We start from the raw sequence: 18,342 nt of genomic DNA, 5'->3' as shown, positions 1-18,342 counted from the left end.
TCATAGGCGGGCTGGTGGTAGCACGAGGCGCTGCGTCACTGATCATCCATAGGGCGCCTGATAGGGCTCACTGCGCAGGCTCAGGGCACCGCCAGACTCGTGAGCCTCGTGACTTGGCAACATGCCTAGGCGCCATCTTGAGCCACCGCCCCATCCCGGTCTAGCCGAGCGGGCCCTGACATCTCCCCCTTTTTGTTTTATTAAAATTAAGGCTCGGGACCGTGCCTGTCTTAGGTTGTCGAACCTCAAGGATCATTTTTACCCATCATCAGGAAAGCAATGGCATGATTACTCCTCTGTCTTAGGTTGATATGATCCCAGGGACGATCGTACCCGTCTTTGACTACCAATCCAGCATATTGAGCCATACGTGAGAAGATGAGCCAGCTTCAAGGGCAGCCAGAGCTTGCACCAGCATGTGCTGTTGTTGCACAGTTTGTTGTCGAATACTCCTGATATATCCAACCAGGACACAGCATACTACCACCAGCAAAAAATGCCCAGAATGCCACGCCACCCCAATCTCTTAAGAAGCCCACTGTCCCCTGTATCAGGTCCATCCGTTGTTTACTGAGGCAATCTCCACGCGGGTAGATTTGATCGCAACAATGGACGCTCGAGGTTCTGTCATAGTCTGTTCAAATTTATGGCTCCAATTTCCCAGAAGCATTTTGCCTATCTGTCGGGATAGATTGCCTGCACAGGAAAAATTCTGATACTGCACAGAGGTTATGCATAATCCAGACAATTTTTGAATACATGGTACCATGGCCATCTGTCCCAAGATGTCGACCTGTTCTTGTAATAGGTCCACTCTTTGATTTACCATCATTATGCCTGCTTTAAGCTGCCCATTTCTTTCACTCCTCCCTTAAAAAGAATCTTACAGAGAGCCTCTTTGACTTTCATAGTAGTAACCTCAGACCCCATGATAAGTCTTGCTTTGCCGCAATCCGCGAGCTTTCTACTTTGTCGCTAAATCCTGCGAACCTACACAGCGCTGTCCCTACGTCGCTTACCTGCGAACCTTTTCCACTGCGTTCCTCCGGCGTTCCCCGGAGTTCCCCGTACGGGCCACCACTTGTCCCGTCCCTACGGCGTTCCCGGGTTTCAGCACCACTAGTCGCGACCCTAAGGCTCTGACCAGCAGAGCCTAGGGAAGAAACACACGGACGCCAACTTGCTGATGAAGCTACTTCCTCTTTAATGCTTCCCCCTCAATGCGCACAGCAGGCAAATATATATCAGTCTCATAGCCCCTCCCTCATCACTCCACCAACCCCAAGCTTCCCACAGCTAGGGCATGCGCATTTCTAACCTTCTCATAGGCGGGCTGGTGGTAGCACGAGGCGCTGCGTCACTGATCATCCATAGGGCGCCTGATAGGACTCACTGCGCAGGCTCAGGGCACCGCCGGCCTCGTGAGCCTCGTGACTTGGCAACATGCCTAGGCGCCATCTTGAGCCACCGCCCCATCCCGGTCTAGCCGAGCAGGCCCCGACAGGCAGCAGCCAGTGAGTGGGCTCCTTGTGTGAAGCTGGGGGAAGGGGCCACAGTGCAAAGCGGACTCAACCCAGCTCCAGCTCCCTGGTCAGTGGATGGCAGCAGTGATGCCAGGACGGTGCAGTGGGTTTCTGAGACCCTCGTTTGCCAAGGTCTCTGCTCGGAGGAGGTCCTTGTGAGATGGCCAAGCTAGCTCTCAGGCTCACGAGGTCCCCGGACTTAGCAGAGAATTGGAAATTAAAGAGTAGACTGAGCCGGTGCCCTGTGGTGCCCGCCAGCAATCCCAGTACTCCAGAGGCTGAGGCAGGAGGCTGGCAGGTTTCAGGCCAGCCTCAGCGAGCAGCAAAACCCTGTTTCAAGTAAAAAGGACTGAGGTGTAGCTGAGAGGCAGAAAGCGCCTGGGTTCAACCCTCAGTGCCCAAAGCAAGCAAAGAAGTAGACTGGTCTCCCGGGCTATAGAATTAAGAGATACCCCGAGAAAGCACAGGTTCCATCCCCTCGCACCCCAGCCCCACTCCCCTCACCAGGAAGGGGAGAGAGTGATGAGCTGGCACCGAGAAAGGCTGCCCTCACTGGCGACCTCAGTCTCCAGAGATCTGCTGCCTGGGCTCAGGGTCCCTTCGCTTCATTTTGTCAATTCTCTGCAAATTAATAATTCCTTGTTAAGCTGTGATATAAGCCCCAAATTGTCTCTCTTTATTTTAGTGGTACTAGGGATTGAACTTGGGGGCATTCTACCTCCTAGTTATACCCCCAGACCTTTTTATTTCTTTTTTTTTTTTTTTGGTGGTACTGGGGTTCCTGGAAGCCCTTCTTCCTCCGGGCTACACTCCCAGACCTATTTTATATTTTTGAAACAGGGTCTCTTACTCCAGCACGGCTGGCTTCGAACCTGCGCGATCCTCCTGTCTCCGCCTCCCAAGCGCGGGGATTACAAGCGTGCGCCACCACGCCCGGCACCTTTTTATTTCTTATTTTGAAATAGGATCTCACTAAGTTGCTGAGGCTGGCCTCGAACCAGCGATCTTCCTGTCTCAGCCCCCCAAATACTGCGATTCCGGCGTGCACCACCCCACCCACCCCTCCAGCTAGTCAGCCCAAGCTCTGACCCTCTCTAGGCTGCTGAACTCTGATTGCTCCCACAGGGAAGCCTCGTGCAGGTATTTATACACTTCTGTTCCTTTTTCTCTTGGGAATGTTTTTGTCGGTCTAATTTGCAGGGCCTGAGTCAGAGAACCTAAACTGGGTAGACGGAAAAGGCTGGTTTTTCCCAAAGCACAGTTGTGCATGCCTGTAGTCCCAGCCACCTGGGAGGCTGAGGCAGGAGGATCACTTGAATCCAGGAGTTCAAGGCCAGCCTGAACAACATGGCAAGACACAGTGCCCCCCCAAAACCCAGCATTTTCCACCCCCCCCCCAGCTTCTTGTGAAACATTCAACTGCCTTGAATATCTTACTAATTTCAGATTAAAGGCATTGCTTGGGTGAAAAGCAGTATCGCATTGATTGGCTTATGTTATTTGCTAGGTTTTATTCCTGGGTGTAGCTGAGCGGCAGGAGGCATGTCCAGCAAGCCCTGGAGAGGGTCCAGAGAGGGAGATAATACCCCTTCTCTGTTTTATAAAAAGAGAAGGCAACTGTTAATAGCAATTCTTTTTAGACTGATTGTTTTGTTCTTTTTTATTTTGGAGGGAGGAAGGGAAGAAGGGGAACGGAAACTTGGTTAGGAGGATCAAAGCGGTAGTTAAAATCCAGAGCTGTCGATTCTATGAATGGCGCAGTGACCGGCCTGTGGCTGATAGCGCGCCCGCCTGCACGGCGGGGCTGGGGGGCTCGGGCGACCCCTGCCGGCGGACGTGAGTATTACAGTGGGCATCTTTGTCATCTGGACAGAAGTCCTTGCCCGCGCACCCCGAGGCCCACGAGTCTCTGGAGCGCCCAGCTTGCATTATCTCAGGATTGGGCTTTAGTCAGTGACTCGTTTTTGTGTTGCGCTGTTAATCTGTCTGTAGGGCTTTTTTCTTTAAGGAATTAGTGTGTGTGTGTGTGTGTGTGTGTGTGTGTGTGTATTTAATATTTAACTATATTCAAAGCCAGCGACTGTGGCATGCACCCGTAATCCGAGTTCTTGGGAGGCCGAGTCAGGAAAATCGCAGGGTCGAGCCAGCCTCAGCAATTTAGTAAGCTCCTGTGCAATTTAGCACGATCCTGTTTCAAATTTAAAAATAAAAAGGGCTGGGAGTGTAGCTCGGAGATAGAATAACCTGGGTTCCATCTCTAGTACCTCCTTCAAAAAAAAAAAATAAAACAAAAAAAGATTGCCCACAGCGGCGGGGCCTGTTCCTGTTGTTGCAAGCAAGCACAGTCAATACATAAAGACCACCCAACCTGCCCGTGGGATCGCAGGCTGACTCAGAGGCGTAGCAGCCGGTCCAAAAGCAAGGAGATAACAATATAAAACGCTCTCTTCCGTTTTCATCTTTCCTGTAGAACACAAAAGACCCGACTGCAAAATTAAACCCACCGCAAGCAAACTGCAGGCGCCATCTCTGCCCCAGGGTGAAACATCGGTGATCCGGGTGCGTTAACGTCGGAAAAAAGGCGTACTTTGTGTAATTGCCGCACCCGCAGAGGAAAAAGGGGCGGTGATGGAATAACCAAGTGCCGCACAGGGTAGTGGGTAATCCGCTCCTCACGCATTTTTCCCCCCCAGCACTGGGGATTGACCCCAGGGACATTCTACCTTCGAGCTACACCCCCAGCCCTATTTTTTTTTTTTATTCATTATTTTAAAACAGGGTCTCACTGAGTTGCAGAGGGCCTCACTAAGTAGCTGAGGCTGGCCGCGAACCGTGATCCTCCAGTCTCAGCCTCCCGAAGGCTGGGATTACAAGCGTGCGCCACCACGCCCAGCTTAATTACACTAATTTATCTAATACATCTAATTCATTACCTATCCTTTTACAAAAATAGCAGCTATTGTCTTTGATCAATCTGGTAGAGTCATGCAAAAACTTAGGCGTATCTTGAGGATGACTGCAAGCATATTTCCATTTTCTTTTTTTTTTAGTTCTTTATTGGTGCATTATATGCATACATCATATTTTCATTTTCAGTAGAAATACCTCACATGGCACAGTGCGGGATGTAAGAAGTTAGGACGAAGCCTGTCAGGCGGCTAGGAAATTAATTTCGCAAGCAAATGGATGCTCCGCGGGCTGGCAGGTGCGACGTGGGAGCCGTCGAGCGAAAGTGAGGGCTTCCGTATCCCTCAATTCTATTTCACACGCGTCCTTTTAAATAAAGACAACGTTTATTGCTGATTATATTCTTCGCCAGTTTATTTCATTTGTAAACTTAGGACTTTCGCAGTGCGATGCCACAGCCAAGGTTGGGTCCTTCGACAGGAGCGAAAGTACAATGGGAGGCGGGGAAGGTCCCGGCAGAAAAGCAGCCTGAAGGATCCCCCCCCCCCAACCGCGTCGCCCAAACCAGAGGGCCCACGGCGCCCCCTCGTGGAAAAAAGGAAAAGGAAAAAAAGGGTTCCTGAAAGCAATTTTCCGAGTATGGAGTGTCGATGGGTCCTAACAGCAAACGCTGAGGGCTGTAATGGACGGCACGCTGTAAAGGGCTGATCTGTGTCCCCCAAAGTCCTAGGCTGAACTGGTAACCCCCAGGACCTGTGAGTGTCAAAAGGCTGGGAGTGGAGCTTGGAGGAAGAACGCCCTGCGTTCAATCCAAAGAAAGAGTGAGGAGAGGAGGAGGAGGAGGAGGAGGAGGAGGAGGAGGAGGAGGAGGAGGAGGAGGAGGAGGAGGAGAAGAGAGGAAATCGGGCAGCAGGACAAACAGATAATTGTGCCAGGGGGGTAAGGACCCAGATAATTGAGACAAATCCCCTCTCCTCCCTGTACTAATTTTATTACTTTCAATATGATCATTGCAGAAGAAGAAATATATATACACAAGTTTAGACGCACGGTGATCCCGCCTGCTTTCATTTATTCATTTTTCTTTTCCAAACTTTTATTTGCGCCCATTCAAGTAGAAAAAGCTAACTCTGATAAGTTCTTTGGCCCGTGTTCGGCATGCAGAGGTGAAAAGGGCTACTCAGAAATCAAGCTCATCAGCTCAAAAACAATCACAATGTCAACAAACAATCGTGCCTTGCGCACAGTGTGACCGCTTTGCAAACAATCTTGCCTTGCGCACAGTGTGACCGCTTTGCAAACAATCTTGCCTTGCGCACAGTGTGACCGCTTTGCAAACAATCTTACCTTGCGCACAGTGTGACCGCTTTGCAAACAATCTTGCCTTGCGCACAGTGTGACCGCTTTGCAAACAATCTTGCCTTGCGCACAGTGTGACCGCTTTGCTCCGGGACGTGAGAGTCACTCAGACATACGAGGAGCGCCCTTTTGTAAAAGCAGCCGTGTTGCATCTGGCAAACTTCCTCTGCGTAGCACAGAGGAGTCAGACATGAAACCCAGAGCGACTGGCGCCCACGTTTCCTCCTTATACTGGTGAGTGGCAGTGAAAGACCCCCGCCGAGGGGATACCCTCAGTCAGCCTCGGGATAAGCGACGTCAAGTACACACGAGAAACTATGTCCTTGATGCAGTGAGCAAAAGGCTTTATGAAGGGGCCAGTGCACTGGGGCCGACTCGAATCTCACTTAAGAGCAGAGGAGTTGGGCCCCGAGCGACTGAAATTGAGGGTATTTATAGGGAAAAGACCACCAGTTAGGGGGGGTTTGGGCCAAGTTACATGCGTTTACAAAAAATTACAGAATCATTTGAAAAGTACATTCTGTAGTCAAGTGTTAGATAAGATACCAGGTGTAGTCAGCAGGTTCCCGGCACAGGGCGCGCTGACCCGGTCAGTATAGATAAGATGCTAGGTTCGTTCCTGGAACAGGGTGGGCTTATTGCATATTTCTCATTCTTGAGCCTATACTTTTTAAGCTGCAGCAAAAATATTTTTCTTTTAACTATTAGCTGGCTGCTAGGGGCCTACAACCTTTCTTTTAAAATGGAGCCTTTCAGCAGCACGGATTTCCTCAGCCACCACTGCTCCGGTTTTCCTTTCGTTTTGACTCCAATGGGCAGCAGATTTATTTATTTGTTATGTATTTGCTTCTGTTGTGGCACCGAGGATTGAACCCACTGAACTATACATCCATCCCTGCTTATTATTATTATTTTTTATTTTGAAACAGGGTCTGGTCTCACTAAATTTTGTGAAAATTTCAACTGTGGTTAAAATACATGTAAAATTTGCCACCTTCACTATTTCTAAATGTAAAGTTCAGTAGTGTTAGGCATATTCACATCCCTGTGCCGTCGATATCCAGAACTCTCCCTATTTCTGTCCCGGTCCCTGGCGTCCACCCCTTTGCTTTGTGTCTTCATGAATTCGACTATTCTAAGGACCTCACAAAAGTGGAATGATACACTGTTATGTTTTTTATATCTGGCTTATTTTATAGATTCAGGGTTATTTTATAGCTGGCTCACTTTGTAGATTCAGGCCGATTCATGTTGTAGCGTGGGGCAGGATCTCCTTCCTTTTAACAATTAAATATTATCCCATTGTATGTCAAGATCACATTGGTTCACCACTCATCTCTGTGGAGCCTGGAGCTGCTCCAGTCATGAAGCTATTGTGAATAATTCCATGACATATACAAGCGGGAAGTGTCTTTTAGATAAAGCTTCCAATTCTTTTGAGTGTATTTTCAGAACTAGATGGGTCGTATGATAATTCTACATTTTTTTGAGGAAACGCTATTCTGTTTTCCATAGGAATTGAATGGTTTTACAGTCTCACCAACAGTGTACAGGCGTCTCAATTTCTCTGCATCTTTGCCAACATTTTTTGTTTTCTGATTTTCTGGTAGAATAAGGATATTATCACCTCCTATGCTCTTTGGCCATTGGTATATCATCTTTGGAGAAATGTCTATCCAGTCCTTTGCGTCTTTCTTTTCCTTTCTTCCTGCTCCTCCTCCTCCTGCTCCTCTCTTCGTGTGTGGTACTGGGGATTCAATTCAGGATGGCTATGTCACTGAGCTATATATATCTCCAGCTCTTCTTATTTTGTTTATTCTGAGACAGTCTCGCTAAGTTGTCCAGGCTGGCCTAGAACTTGTGATCCTCTTGCCTCAGTCTCCTAGGTAACTGGAGTTCTGGGCCTGGCCACCACGCCCAGCCATCCTTGCCATTGTTAACAGCCATCAATCACTCCATTCTAAGTCCCTCCCCAACGTATTCAGCCATTTTCTCCTTAGGGACCCGAGGTACTTTCCAGTATCTACTATCTCTAAATAGAGTGAATAACTTTGTCTGGACACCAAGGTATTTTACTCTAATTGTTAACACAGAAGTGGAATTTCTGAGTCAAATATATTTATTTTGGAGAATTAATCATGCAGCCCCAAATGCAAAAAAAGGAAAAAAAAAAGTATTTTCAAGAGGTCCCAATGAGAAGTCTGTCTCCTATCGCCCCCGACCCGCCAGCCCTCCTCTGGTAGGCAGTCAGAACCCCGTCTGACTCTCCAGACAGCTTGTGACGCACTACTTATATTTTTTATTGTTTTCACAGCTGGTGTCGCTTCAGATGCTCTTCTGCATTTTGCCCTTTTCACTCAGCTCTGTCTTTAAAACCTCCCCGTACGGGCCCTCTTCCACGATGAAGGCCGATGCCGTCCACTAGGTGGTGAGCCACAGTCCGGGCAGTCGCGTCTCCAAGGACCTTCGAATGGTTGTGTCCAGCCTTTGGCCATTCAAATGACGCTGCAACAACTGACCAATGGATGGGGCATTTCGTATGTGTCAGGACACTGCTGGACATCAACTTGAGGGAGCTTGGGTGTATGCAGTGTGTGTGTGTGTGTGTGTGTGTGTGTGTGTGTGTGTGTGTCCGTGCGCGCATGCGCATGTGCCTGGTGTGGTGCTGAGGACTGAACTGCGCTGACACCCGTTGCCAATGGCCCTCCGGGGACGAGGCCGGCTGGCCGCTCTCCACAGCCCGCCGGGCTCCCTCCCTACACCCCTGGTTCTGGGTAAAGAGGACACCCGAGCGAACTCACCTGGGAGCTTCCGGCCCTCCCGGCGCCGCAGCCCGCCCCGCCCACCCGGAGGCCCCGCCCACCCGGAGGCCCCGCCCCGGAGGCCCCGCCCACCCGCGCGCCGCCTTCCCCTGGCCGTGACGTCGGGGCGGTGGCCGCCATTGCCTCCCGGCCCCGCGGCGGCGCCCGGTCCGGAGCTCCGCGCTGCGTGCGGCGGGGGGCGGCCGACTGCGCTGGCCGCCTCCGGGCCCGCGGCGTGCGGGCGGCCCGCCCAGTTGCCAGGCAACCGCCCGGGCGTGGGCGGCGCGGCGCCATGGACCAGTACTGCATCCTGGGCCGCATCGGGGAGGGCGCGCACGGCATCGTCTTCAAGGCCAAGCACGTGGAGGTGGGCCGGCCGGCCGGGGTCCCGCCCTCCGGCCCCTCCCAGCCCCCCGCCCTCCCTCCCGCGGCCGCTGCAGCGCGCGCTCCTTCCCGCAGACCGGCGAGATCGTGGCCCTCAAGAAGGTGGCCCTGCGGCGGCTGGAGGACGGCATCCCCAACCAGGCCCTGCGGGAGATCAAGGCGCTGCAGGAGATCGAGGACAGTCCGTTTGTGAGTGGGAGCCGGGCGGCGGGCAGCCCCGGCCCCAGGGACCCTCGCTCCCCCGCCCCTCCTTCCCACGCACCTGTTGACCTCGCTCCCCCCAGTTCACTCTCACTCTCAGTTTATCAGACCCTTTAGCACCTCTGAACTGCCAGTACGTCCTGTAGGGTGTTAAGTCTGTGTGGGAATTGTCGTCCTGAGACCTTATTCCCGCTGTGCAAGGCCGGTTTCAGGACCCTGTTTCTCAGGCCGGGGAGGAGGTTCCAGCACCAGCTCGGGGCCCTCGGCTGGCCAAGGGAGCCCGTCCCTCCTGGTGAACCCTGGGAGGCCATGGACAGGTCCTTCTGTTTCCTCGCTGACGGAGTAAACGCCATTCTCTGAGAATCTCTTTGTTAGTCTGTTTTCTAATGCTATAACAAAATACCCCAGACTCTCCACCTGCACAAGGGTCAGCTCACGATGGATCAAAGCCCTAGAAATCAGACCAGGAACTGCACTTGCCAGAAGAGAGCGTGGGATCAGCTCTCCAGCAGATAGGCACTGGTGGGGACTTCCTCATAAGACCCCGATGCTCAGGACGTAAGACAGTCAATAAGTGGGATGGTATCAAATTGTAAACCCAGCAAAGGAAACCACTGCGAGTCTGAAGGAAGAGCCAGGAGGTTGGGAGAAAGCCTGGCCATCTGCTCCTCTGCTTCTAGTCTCTAGAATACAGGTCAGTGGGGGCTTTGGCCCAGGTCCAGTTGAAGAGTTCAGCAGTCCTCCCCTGGTGGCCTCCCGTAAGCTGTGCCCCATGAGGCTCTGGTGACCCAGGGGCAGGTATAGAGGCATCGGGCCACTTGGGGTGCTGTGTGCAGCACAGGGACGGCTTACACCCCTCGGCACTGCGCTCCTTGTGGCGTCTGCCTGTGGAGCAGAGCGTGCTCAGCCCCTGGAGCTAGCTTGGGTCTCTTCAGACGGACTTGCCCTGTAGAGATGTTCGTGATGTGCTGGGGGGCAGAAGCATGTTGTGGAGTTCTGTGTGTCCCTCTGGTTTTGTATGAAAATAGCATGTAGTCGTGAACATGTATCTGTGTGCCGTACGTGTTGTAAGGTCAGGTAGAATGTGCTCCAAGATTAACTGAAGGTAGCAGTGTTTTTCCTTTGTTTTTCTTTGTAATTTTGCATGTTATCTGAATATATGCTTGTATTTTGATCTGCAAGGTGAGTATATACTGTCTGAAAAATCAGAAAAAATGGCAGGAAGACCATTCTTATTTTTTTGTGGAAAATAAAGGGCTTTCAGCTGGGTGTGGTGGTGCACACCTGTGTTCCCAGTACGCGGGAGGCTGAGAATGGAGGATCACAGGGTGGAGACCAGCCTCAGCAACTTAGCGAGACTCAGCAACACAGTGAAACCCTGTTAAAAAAAGAAAGAAAGAAAGAAAGAAAGAAAGAAAGAAAGAAAGAAAGAAAGAAAGGAGCTGGGAGGGTAGCTGAGAGGCGAAACACCCTTGGGTTCAATCTGGAGTACCCCCTGGCTCCTGCCAAAGACTTCTAGAGACACCATTAGTGGGTGGGTGAAGACAGTGTTCCATAAGGAACCTGCTGATACAGTTCCTGCATCTGGGGGGGCAGGAGTCTTTGAAGGTTCCATGTTAAAATATTTCTCTCTCTCTCTCTCTCTCTCTCTATATATATATATATATATATATATATATGTGTGTGTGTGTGTGTGTGTGTGTGTATAGAATATATACGCATATATTTAATATATAAAACATATATAATACATAAATTATATATTATAAATTATAATAAATTATAAAATATAAATTATGTTATATATGTATATATGCATATGTGTATCTTTTTTATACTGGGGATTGAGCCCAGGGGAGTGCTACCTTTGAGCTACACCCCAGCGCTTTTTATTTTTTGTTTTGAAATAGGGTCTCACTAAGTTTCTGAGGCTGGCCTCAAACTTGTAGTCCTCCTGTCTCAGCCTTCCAAGTACTGGGATAGCAGGTGTGCGCCGCCACGCCCGGCTTACACTCCAGATCTGTCCCCAGCGCAGCGCATGGTTACCACTCACTACGGTTCTTAGGCGTCTCTCCAGTGGCCAGCACCGACCTAGGCTCTGGGCACCCAGAACAAAGCGGACGCACCCCTCGCGAGGGACCTCCGTCTGCCCACGTCTGTGCCAGCCTGGGCGCGCTTTCTGTTTCCCTGCCCAGAGCTTCTCCCCATCTCTGCACAGGTGCCCTGGAGCCCTCCCCGGTCCCCACGGCTCTAAGCAAAGCATCCCAGTCAGGATCTCTGCTGCCGAGTCCTGTGTCCACCAGAGGCAGCCCTTGGTTCACTTCTCCGTGGACCATTTGCGTGCCTTAGAGCGCCCGTGTCCCAGCTCACTGCCCTGAGTTGTGACCTCTGACCTGGTGGCCCCAGTCGCGTGACGTGTCTCTCTGTCTTAGCACCAGGGGAGGTGACGCCTGGACCCTTTCCCTGGGTGCTGGGGTTAGGGGCTGTAGAACCACGAGCTGCTCAGCAGTATCGCTCCTCAGCTGACTTTGGGGGTGGGTGACCAGACGCCGCGCAGTAAGGGACCCTTTCCCTGAGCGTCTGTGGAGGGCTGGGTGGCCGCCTCGTCTGGGAGAGCAGAGTCTGAGCTCAGGCCCCGCGTGCGGGTCACGGGCTGACGGGCTCCCCGCAGGTGGTGCAGCTGAAGGCCGTGTTCCCGCACGGCGCGGGCTTCGTGCTGGCCTTCGAGTTCATGCTGTCGGACCTGGCTGAGGTGGTGCGCCACGCCCAGAGGCCGCTGGCCCCGGCACAGGTCAAAAGCTACCTGCAGATGCTGCTCAAGGGGGTCGCCTTCTGCCACGCCAACAACATCGTGCACCGGGTGTGTCCCTGTGTGGTGGGCCGGGCGGGATCGGGCCTGGGTGACCACCTGCCAACTCCTCCTGTCCCAGAGTCTGCAGGGGCACAAAAGGGGGACTGAGGCTTCTTTGCACACCACCAGGACCTGAAGCCCGCCAACCTGCTCATCAGCGCCTCGGGCCAGCTCAAGATCGCAGACTTTGGCCTGGCCCGGGTCTTTTCTCCAGAGGGCAACCGCCTCTACACACATCAGGTGGCCACCAGGTAGGGAGGCCAGATCTCGGCCCTTCCCTGGGAGTAGACGCTACCGCGTCTCCTGCGTGGACGCAGCTGCGGGGCCGGGATGAACAGCCTTCTGTGAGACTGGCCTGACGGGACCTCTGTCCTCTTCCCCCAGGTGGTACAGAGCCCCCGAGCTCCTGTACGGAGCCCGCCAGTATGACCAGGGTGTTGACCTATGGTGAGACTCTGGGGGTGCCGTGGCCTGGTGGGCGTCCTCCCTGGGGAGGTACCCTGGAAAGTTTGGGGATGGGTTTGGCATTCTTTGTTAAGACCTTTTGGAGCTGGCTGGGGACCCAGGGTAGTAGACGGAGCCTTGGGGGTGGAGAGGTGGCCCGAGACTCCAGGTGTGGACAGGGTGCTGTCTCTCTGAGCTAGTCAGAGGCATGTGGCCCTGGGTTTAAAGGCTCAGGAGGTTTTTTGTAGGGGGGGGGTAGTGGCTAAGCGTGTGAGATTCCAGACTATCTGCAGATCCGTCCTGACAGTGAAGGGGAAGCCCTGCCTCCTGGAGCACCAGGCTGTGGCGGGTTTGCTCTCTGAGCACGGTCTGAGGCCTCAGACTGTTTGGGGGTGTGTACCCCCGGGTTGAAACCTTTGGGCCTGACCTAGTGTGTGGGTGGAGCTGGGACAAGGTCTGTGTCTGAGCCAGTGCGAGGTGTGCAGCTGCTCGGGCTTCTGTATCCACAGGGCCGTGGGCTGCATCCTGGGGGAGCTGTTGAATGGGTCCCCCCTCTTCCCCGGGGAGAATGACATTGAGCAGCTATGCTGTGTGCTTCGCATCTTGGGCACCCCCAGCCCTCAAATCTGGCCGGTTTGTAGGGGCCCATGGCAGGGAGGGCAGGGGCGGGTCTGCTCCCCCCAGCCCCCGGGACCCACAGGACCACTGGAGGCACAAGGCTGGTGGTCTGCCCGCCCCCCCAGCACACATGAACAGCAAGACCAACCGGGAAGGAGGGGCGGCAGTGGTGGAGGGCACCCAAGGGAGCGAGGAGGTGTGTGGGCCTGAGGGCTGGTGCCTCTCAGCACCCCCTTTCTTCCTCCCGGCCCAGGAGATCACGGAGCTGCCCGACTACAACAAGATCTCCTTCAAGGAGCAGGCGCCAGTGCCCCTGGAGGAGGTGCTCTCAGATGCCTCCCCACAGGCCCTGGACCTGCTGGGACAGTTCCTCCTCTACCCCCCTCGCCAGCGCCTAGCAGCCTCTCAGGTAGGGTGGGAGTGCCCCCTCCACACCCCTCCCCACCTGGTCCTCTGCCCAGTAGCCATGGGGGCCCATCACCCCGGTGACCCTAGGAACCAGTGACTGGCGAGCCCCAGGAAATGGGGGTTTCAGGTACGTGGGCTTTTCTAGTGTTCCCTTGAGGAGTGCGCTGGAACAGTGCCCCAAGGCAGGGTTTGCAGAGCCAGCTGAGGCTGGGGCTGGGCGGTGACAGCTTTCTTCTTCCTTATTTGCCACCCACAGGCCCTCCTGCACCAGTACTTCTTCACAGCTCCCCTGCCTGCCCACCCGTCCGAGCTGCCAATTCCCCAGCGTCCAGGGGGGCCGGCTCCCAAGGCCCACCCGGGGCCGCCGCACGTCCACGACTTCCACGTGGACCGGCCTCTTGAGGAATCGTTGCTGAACCCAGAACAGATTCGGCCCTTCATCCCAGAGGGGTGAGACGCTGGCCAGTCCTGCTTGCCTGTCCTGGAGCACTGGGCCTCGTGTTCTACCTCCTGTCTGACTCCACCCTCCAAGGCTTCTTCCATGGCCACCCCTGGCCCTGCTCCCAGGGTGCCCCTCGGGCTGCTCCTCCCTCCTGGGCAGCAGGGCCGAGTCGTGCCGAGAGGAGACCCTGGTCTTCTGCTGCCAGAAACAGCGGCTGCTGCACTGCCAGGGCCCACCCAGGCTGTGGCGGCTCTGGTCCTGACGCTGCTTCCCCAGCCAAGGCCTCCTGCTCAGGAACGTCCTGGAGGGAACAGAGCCAGAGGTCCCCGTGTTGGCACTCGGGCGGGAATGCAGTTTGACCTGGTGTTCAGACACACAAGCAGCCAGCTCAGTGTGAGGAGTTATATAAAAGCCCCATGGTTCGTCCGTTCCTAGCCAGGAAAACGCGGCGGTGGCTTTGTCTCCTGGCCCTCAGTTTGTGATCACAGGAAGGTGACTGGCCACGGCCTTTGCCCTGAGAGCTTGCTCTGCTCCAGTGACTGAGTGAGATGGGCCAGCGATGGACGCGGTGGAGGTCCAGCAGCAGACCCTCCACCTGCTGGACTGTACCAGCATCCATGTTGCAGAGTTAGGTGAACCCAAGCAGCCGTGCGGATACAGGAGCTGGTGCACCTGGAATCCATCTGCTCAATAAATTCCAGCCCAAACCCAGCCAGTCCATTCTTATTTTGATAATTGATAAGTTGATTCCAAAAAATAAATGGGAGTGTGAAGGACCAAGGAAAGAAAGCAGAAGAGCTGTTGGAGGAAGGTCTGAGCTTCCAGGGGCCAAGACCTACCTCAGAGTTGCACAGGACGAAGGCCGCGGGTGCTGGTCCAGGGGGAGTGGGAGACAGGCTGACGGGGCTTAGTCTTGGCAGCCCCGCATTCTTGAAGTGTCTGGGCTCTGCCTGCATACACTCCGTGAGCACTGAGGATGTTGTGGCTGCTGAGACCCCTGTGGCTGCTGGCCCGAGTGCTTAGTGGGAGGGTGGATCTAGGCCCTGTTGCTTTCAGGAGAGCATGGTTTTCGTGACCTGCTCCCACTCTTCTCCAGCCACGTCTTGCAGACTCTAGGCTCTGTTCGCTCCTCATAGCTCTCAGTAGCTCACGTACGCAGAGGTGGATTCTTGTACCTGACTCGGGTGTTTAGGGACAGTTTAAATAAGATGTGGTGACGGATGACATGCTCACGTGGTGATTACTGATGCTCTAAATGATTTCTACAAAGCGTTTCTAACTACATTACACAGCGTTTCTAGGCACACGAGGAGACAAGAACATACACAGGCAGCACAGACGACATGATGACTAGGTTTTGGTGGACTCACCAGACACACACTGGGTAGCAACTATGCGCTAAAGGTCCAGACGTTCAGAATTTCCTTGGGTAATAATTAGAATAAAGAGCATGTGACATCCAAGCCTACAAGGAAAAGTAGAATAATATGAAATATGAAATAGGTACCAATGCATAATACACAGCAAGATGATGGTTTAAAACTAAAACATCAGTAATTCCTTAAAAGACAGAAATTACCAAAGCTCATTCAAGAAGAAATATATAGTGTGAGTAGCCCTATGTCTCTTAAAGTTATGAAAATTATCATTAAAAACCTTCCCCAAAAGAAAACGCATTGCACAAAATCTTTATTAAAATTATATTGTCCAGCTGGGCGTGGTGGCACACACTTGTAATCCCAGTACTTGGGCAGCTGACACAGGAGGATCACAGGTTCAAAGCCAGCCTCAGCTACTTAGGCTCTCAGCAACTTAGTGAGACCCTGTTTCACTAATATAAAATAGGTCTGGGAGTGTATCCTGGAGGTAGAAGACCCCTGGGTTCCATCCCCAGTACCATACACACACACACACACACACACACACAACCCCTACAACCAACAACTACAGTGTCCTTGTTTTGACTTTCAAACCCAACTTTATTGATAATGACACTGAAACTAATCTTCATGCTGACCCTGACCTATCCTGATACTCAAGCTTGACAGACCTTGGCCATGAACCTAACCTAATCTCCCACTCTTCCTCAGCATGCCCCTAAACTTGACCCCGATCCCACACGCAACCTGAATCTGACCTTGAATTAACCCTGATTCCAACATTAGCTTTACTCAGATGGGCCTCAGACTTCATCCTGATTCTGACCCTGACCTGTAGACCCTCACCTCATTCAACGCTTTGCTAGGCTTTGACACATTACCCAGACCTTACTACCACCTGACCTCGAATTTAACCTTTAACCTGACCGTAACCCTTAAGCTGATTTTCATATTGACTCATTGCAATCATGGCTCAACTCTAATTTTTTTTTGAGAAATTAAAAATCTTTAATGGTATTTTTATTTGTAATTAATGTGATGGCTCTTTCTGACTGGGTCCTTTTGGTTAGCAAAAAAGGGAAATTAGACTAAGTCTCTCAGGAAGTGAGGGGATAGGAGAACAGGGATACAGAGGGGACATTGGGACTATTGCTGGACCAACTCTGATCTTGACCATGATCTCTGACCTGACTTGTCCTGGAACTTAATCTTGTCCAGGAACTTGGCCCGCTTGACATGGACCCATCTTACCCCGATGCTCACCAGGACTCAATCCTGACCTGACCGCCGACCTCCCACTGGTGTCAGGCTCTGCTGCTCCTGGTGGTGAAGCCTAGGGCTGCAAGTGCTCTGCCCTTGCGAGGCACCTCTACTCTGCTTCGTTTGAGGGGTGCTAGCTTGTATAGCCGGACAACTCTTTTCATTGATCCTTAGATTTGGACTCTGGTTGGTCCATTTTTTAATTCCTTAGATCTGGGCCTTAACTGGTCTATTTTCAATCCCTCCCTAATCAGCCTTAGGCTAGAAGTCAGGGCTGCTGGCCTTGGCCCTTACCCTTTCTCACCACCTTTTATCAATTTATTGGGGCTCATGGATTCTTTTGGTGTGTGTGTGTGGGGGGGGATGGGGGTAGAACCCAGAGGCTTTCTACCTCCGGGCTATACTCTCAAACCTATTTATATTTTATTTGGAAACAGGGTCTCACTAAGTTGCTGAGAGCCTCACTCAGTATCTGAGGCTGGCTTCGAACCTGTGCGATCCTCCTGTCTCAGCCTCCCAAGCGCGGGGATTACAATGGTGCGCCACCACGCTGGCTCTGGGGCTCATGGATTCAGAAAGTTCGGTCAGTAGTCGGCTGACTCCAAACTGGAACCATCATGGAGGCAGGGTGTGGAATAGGGCAGCAACCAGGGGCCACAGAGAGAGCAGGGGAGGAGAGACCAGGGCAGATGTAGTCCCAAAGGCCACATCCCCAGTGACCTACCTTCTTGAACCCACACCCTACCTGCCCATAGTTCCCAGTCAGTAAATTCATTCAAATTATCCGTCAATGGATTTATCCACTGATGAGACTGGAGCCCTGATTCAATATTTCACCTCTGAACATTTTTACATCGCAAACCCATGGGTTTTTCTGGGGAACATTTTATATCCAAACTGGTGTATGGCATACATTTGGGAGGCCGCTGGGAGGAGGCGTAAAGGCGCCCAGCAAAAAGTGTTCTGACTGCAGACCCCACCTGCCACGCTGCATCCCAGGGCAGGCCCTGGCACAGCCAGCCGAGGGCAAACCTCTGAGGACGCGCACTGCAGGCCTGGACGAAGGTATAGGAGACCCCTCCGTCCCCATGGCACAGCGGCCTTGTGGGACGGGCTTGCAGCTCCTCCCAAAAGCAATGCCCTCTCATGCTTAGGCACTGCCTCCTCTCCACACTTGCAAAATCTTTCCTCATCTGTATCTGTGCCACGGCCCAAACCATCACAGCTGGGGAGAAATTCGTGGTAGGAAGAGAAGCGGCGAGGGTCAGGGTCAGGTCCAGGGAGAGAGCCAGGCAGGAGGCCACTGTCAAGAGACCAGCTGGGGCGAAGGCCGCTGTAAAGGCTGGGCGAGGGCGGGGTCTGGGGGAAGCAGGAGGTCAGCGGCCAGCCGGGCGGCAGGCTGAGAGCTTGGCCGAGCTGGGCGGGCTGGCCGTGCGGAGCTGCAGTCCTGGACAGAAGGCCCGCTGGGTTCAGCAGGGGCGAGAGTGCAGAGGGCGTGGAGGGGGAACGCGGCCAGGGGAGGGTGCGGTGCGGGTGAACCAAGGGGCGGAAACGGAGTCTGGGGAATAGTTTGGCCGGCGCAAGCGCGCTGGTGAGCCGGGTGTGCCGAGGGGGCGGCGCCTGGGCGGGGCTCACAGAGGTGCAGGGGGCGGGGCTACCGGGGACGCTGGTTGGGCGGGGCTTGTGGGCGGGGCTACCGGGGACGCTGGTTGGGCGGGGCTTGTGGGCGGGGCTACCGGGGCGCCGGCTGGGCGTGGCTTGTGGG

General features: G+C 53.4%; 1 protein-coding gene across 2 annotated transcripts; it reads left to right on the top strand.

Moving 5' to 3' along the window:
* Positions 1-8,882: 8,882 nt before the first annotated feature.
* CDK20 (cyclin dependent kinase 20) lies at positions 8,883-13,950 on the top strand (the record flags this gene model as incomplete). 2 transcript variants are annotated; one of them, XM_080709207.1, is made up of 8 exons in its annotated part: positions 8,883-8,957; positions 9,050-9,163; positions 11,847-12,035; positions 12,156-12,277; positions 12,411-12,473; positions 12,980-13,103; positions 13,342-13,497; positions 13,753-13,950. In XM_080709207.1, 8 exons carry the CDS (start codon positions 8,883-8,885, stop codon positions 13,948-13,950), a joined length of 1,041 nt encoding a protein of 346 aa, XP_080565333.1. The 2 variants fall into 2 exon arrangements, with proteins under 2 accessions (XP_080565333.1, XP_080565334.1); XM_080709208.1 differs by lacking the exon at positions 12,411-12,473.
* Between the last annotated feature and the right edge of the window lie 4,392 nt (positions 13,951-18,342).

Source organism: Muscardinus avellanarius, assembly GCF_963383645.1.
Source record: "Muscardinus avellanarius genome assembly, chromosome: 13".
NCBI lineage: Eukaryota > Metazoa > Chordata > Mammalia > Rodentia > Gliridae > Muscardinus > Muscardinus avellanarius.
The sequence above is the reverse complement of the archived record's forward strand: the minus strand, read 5'-3'. Positions and strand labels throughout refer to the sequence as shown.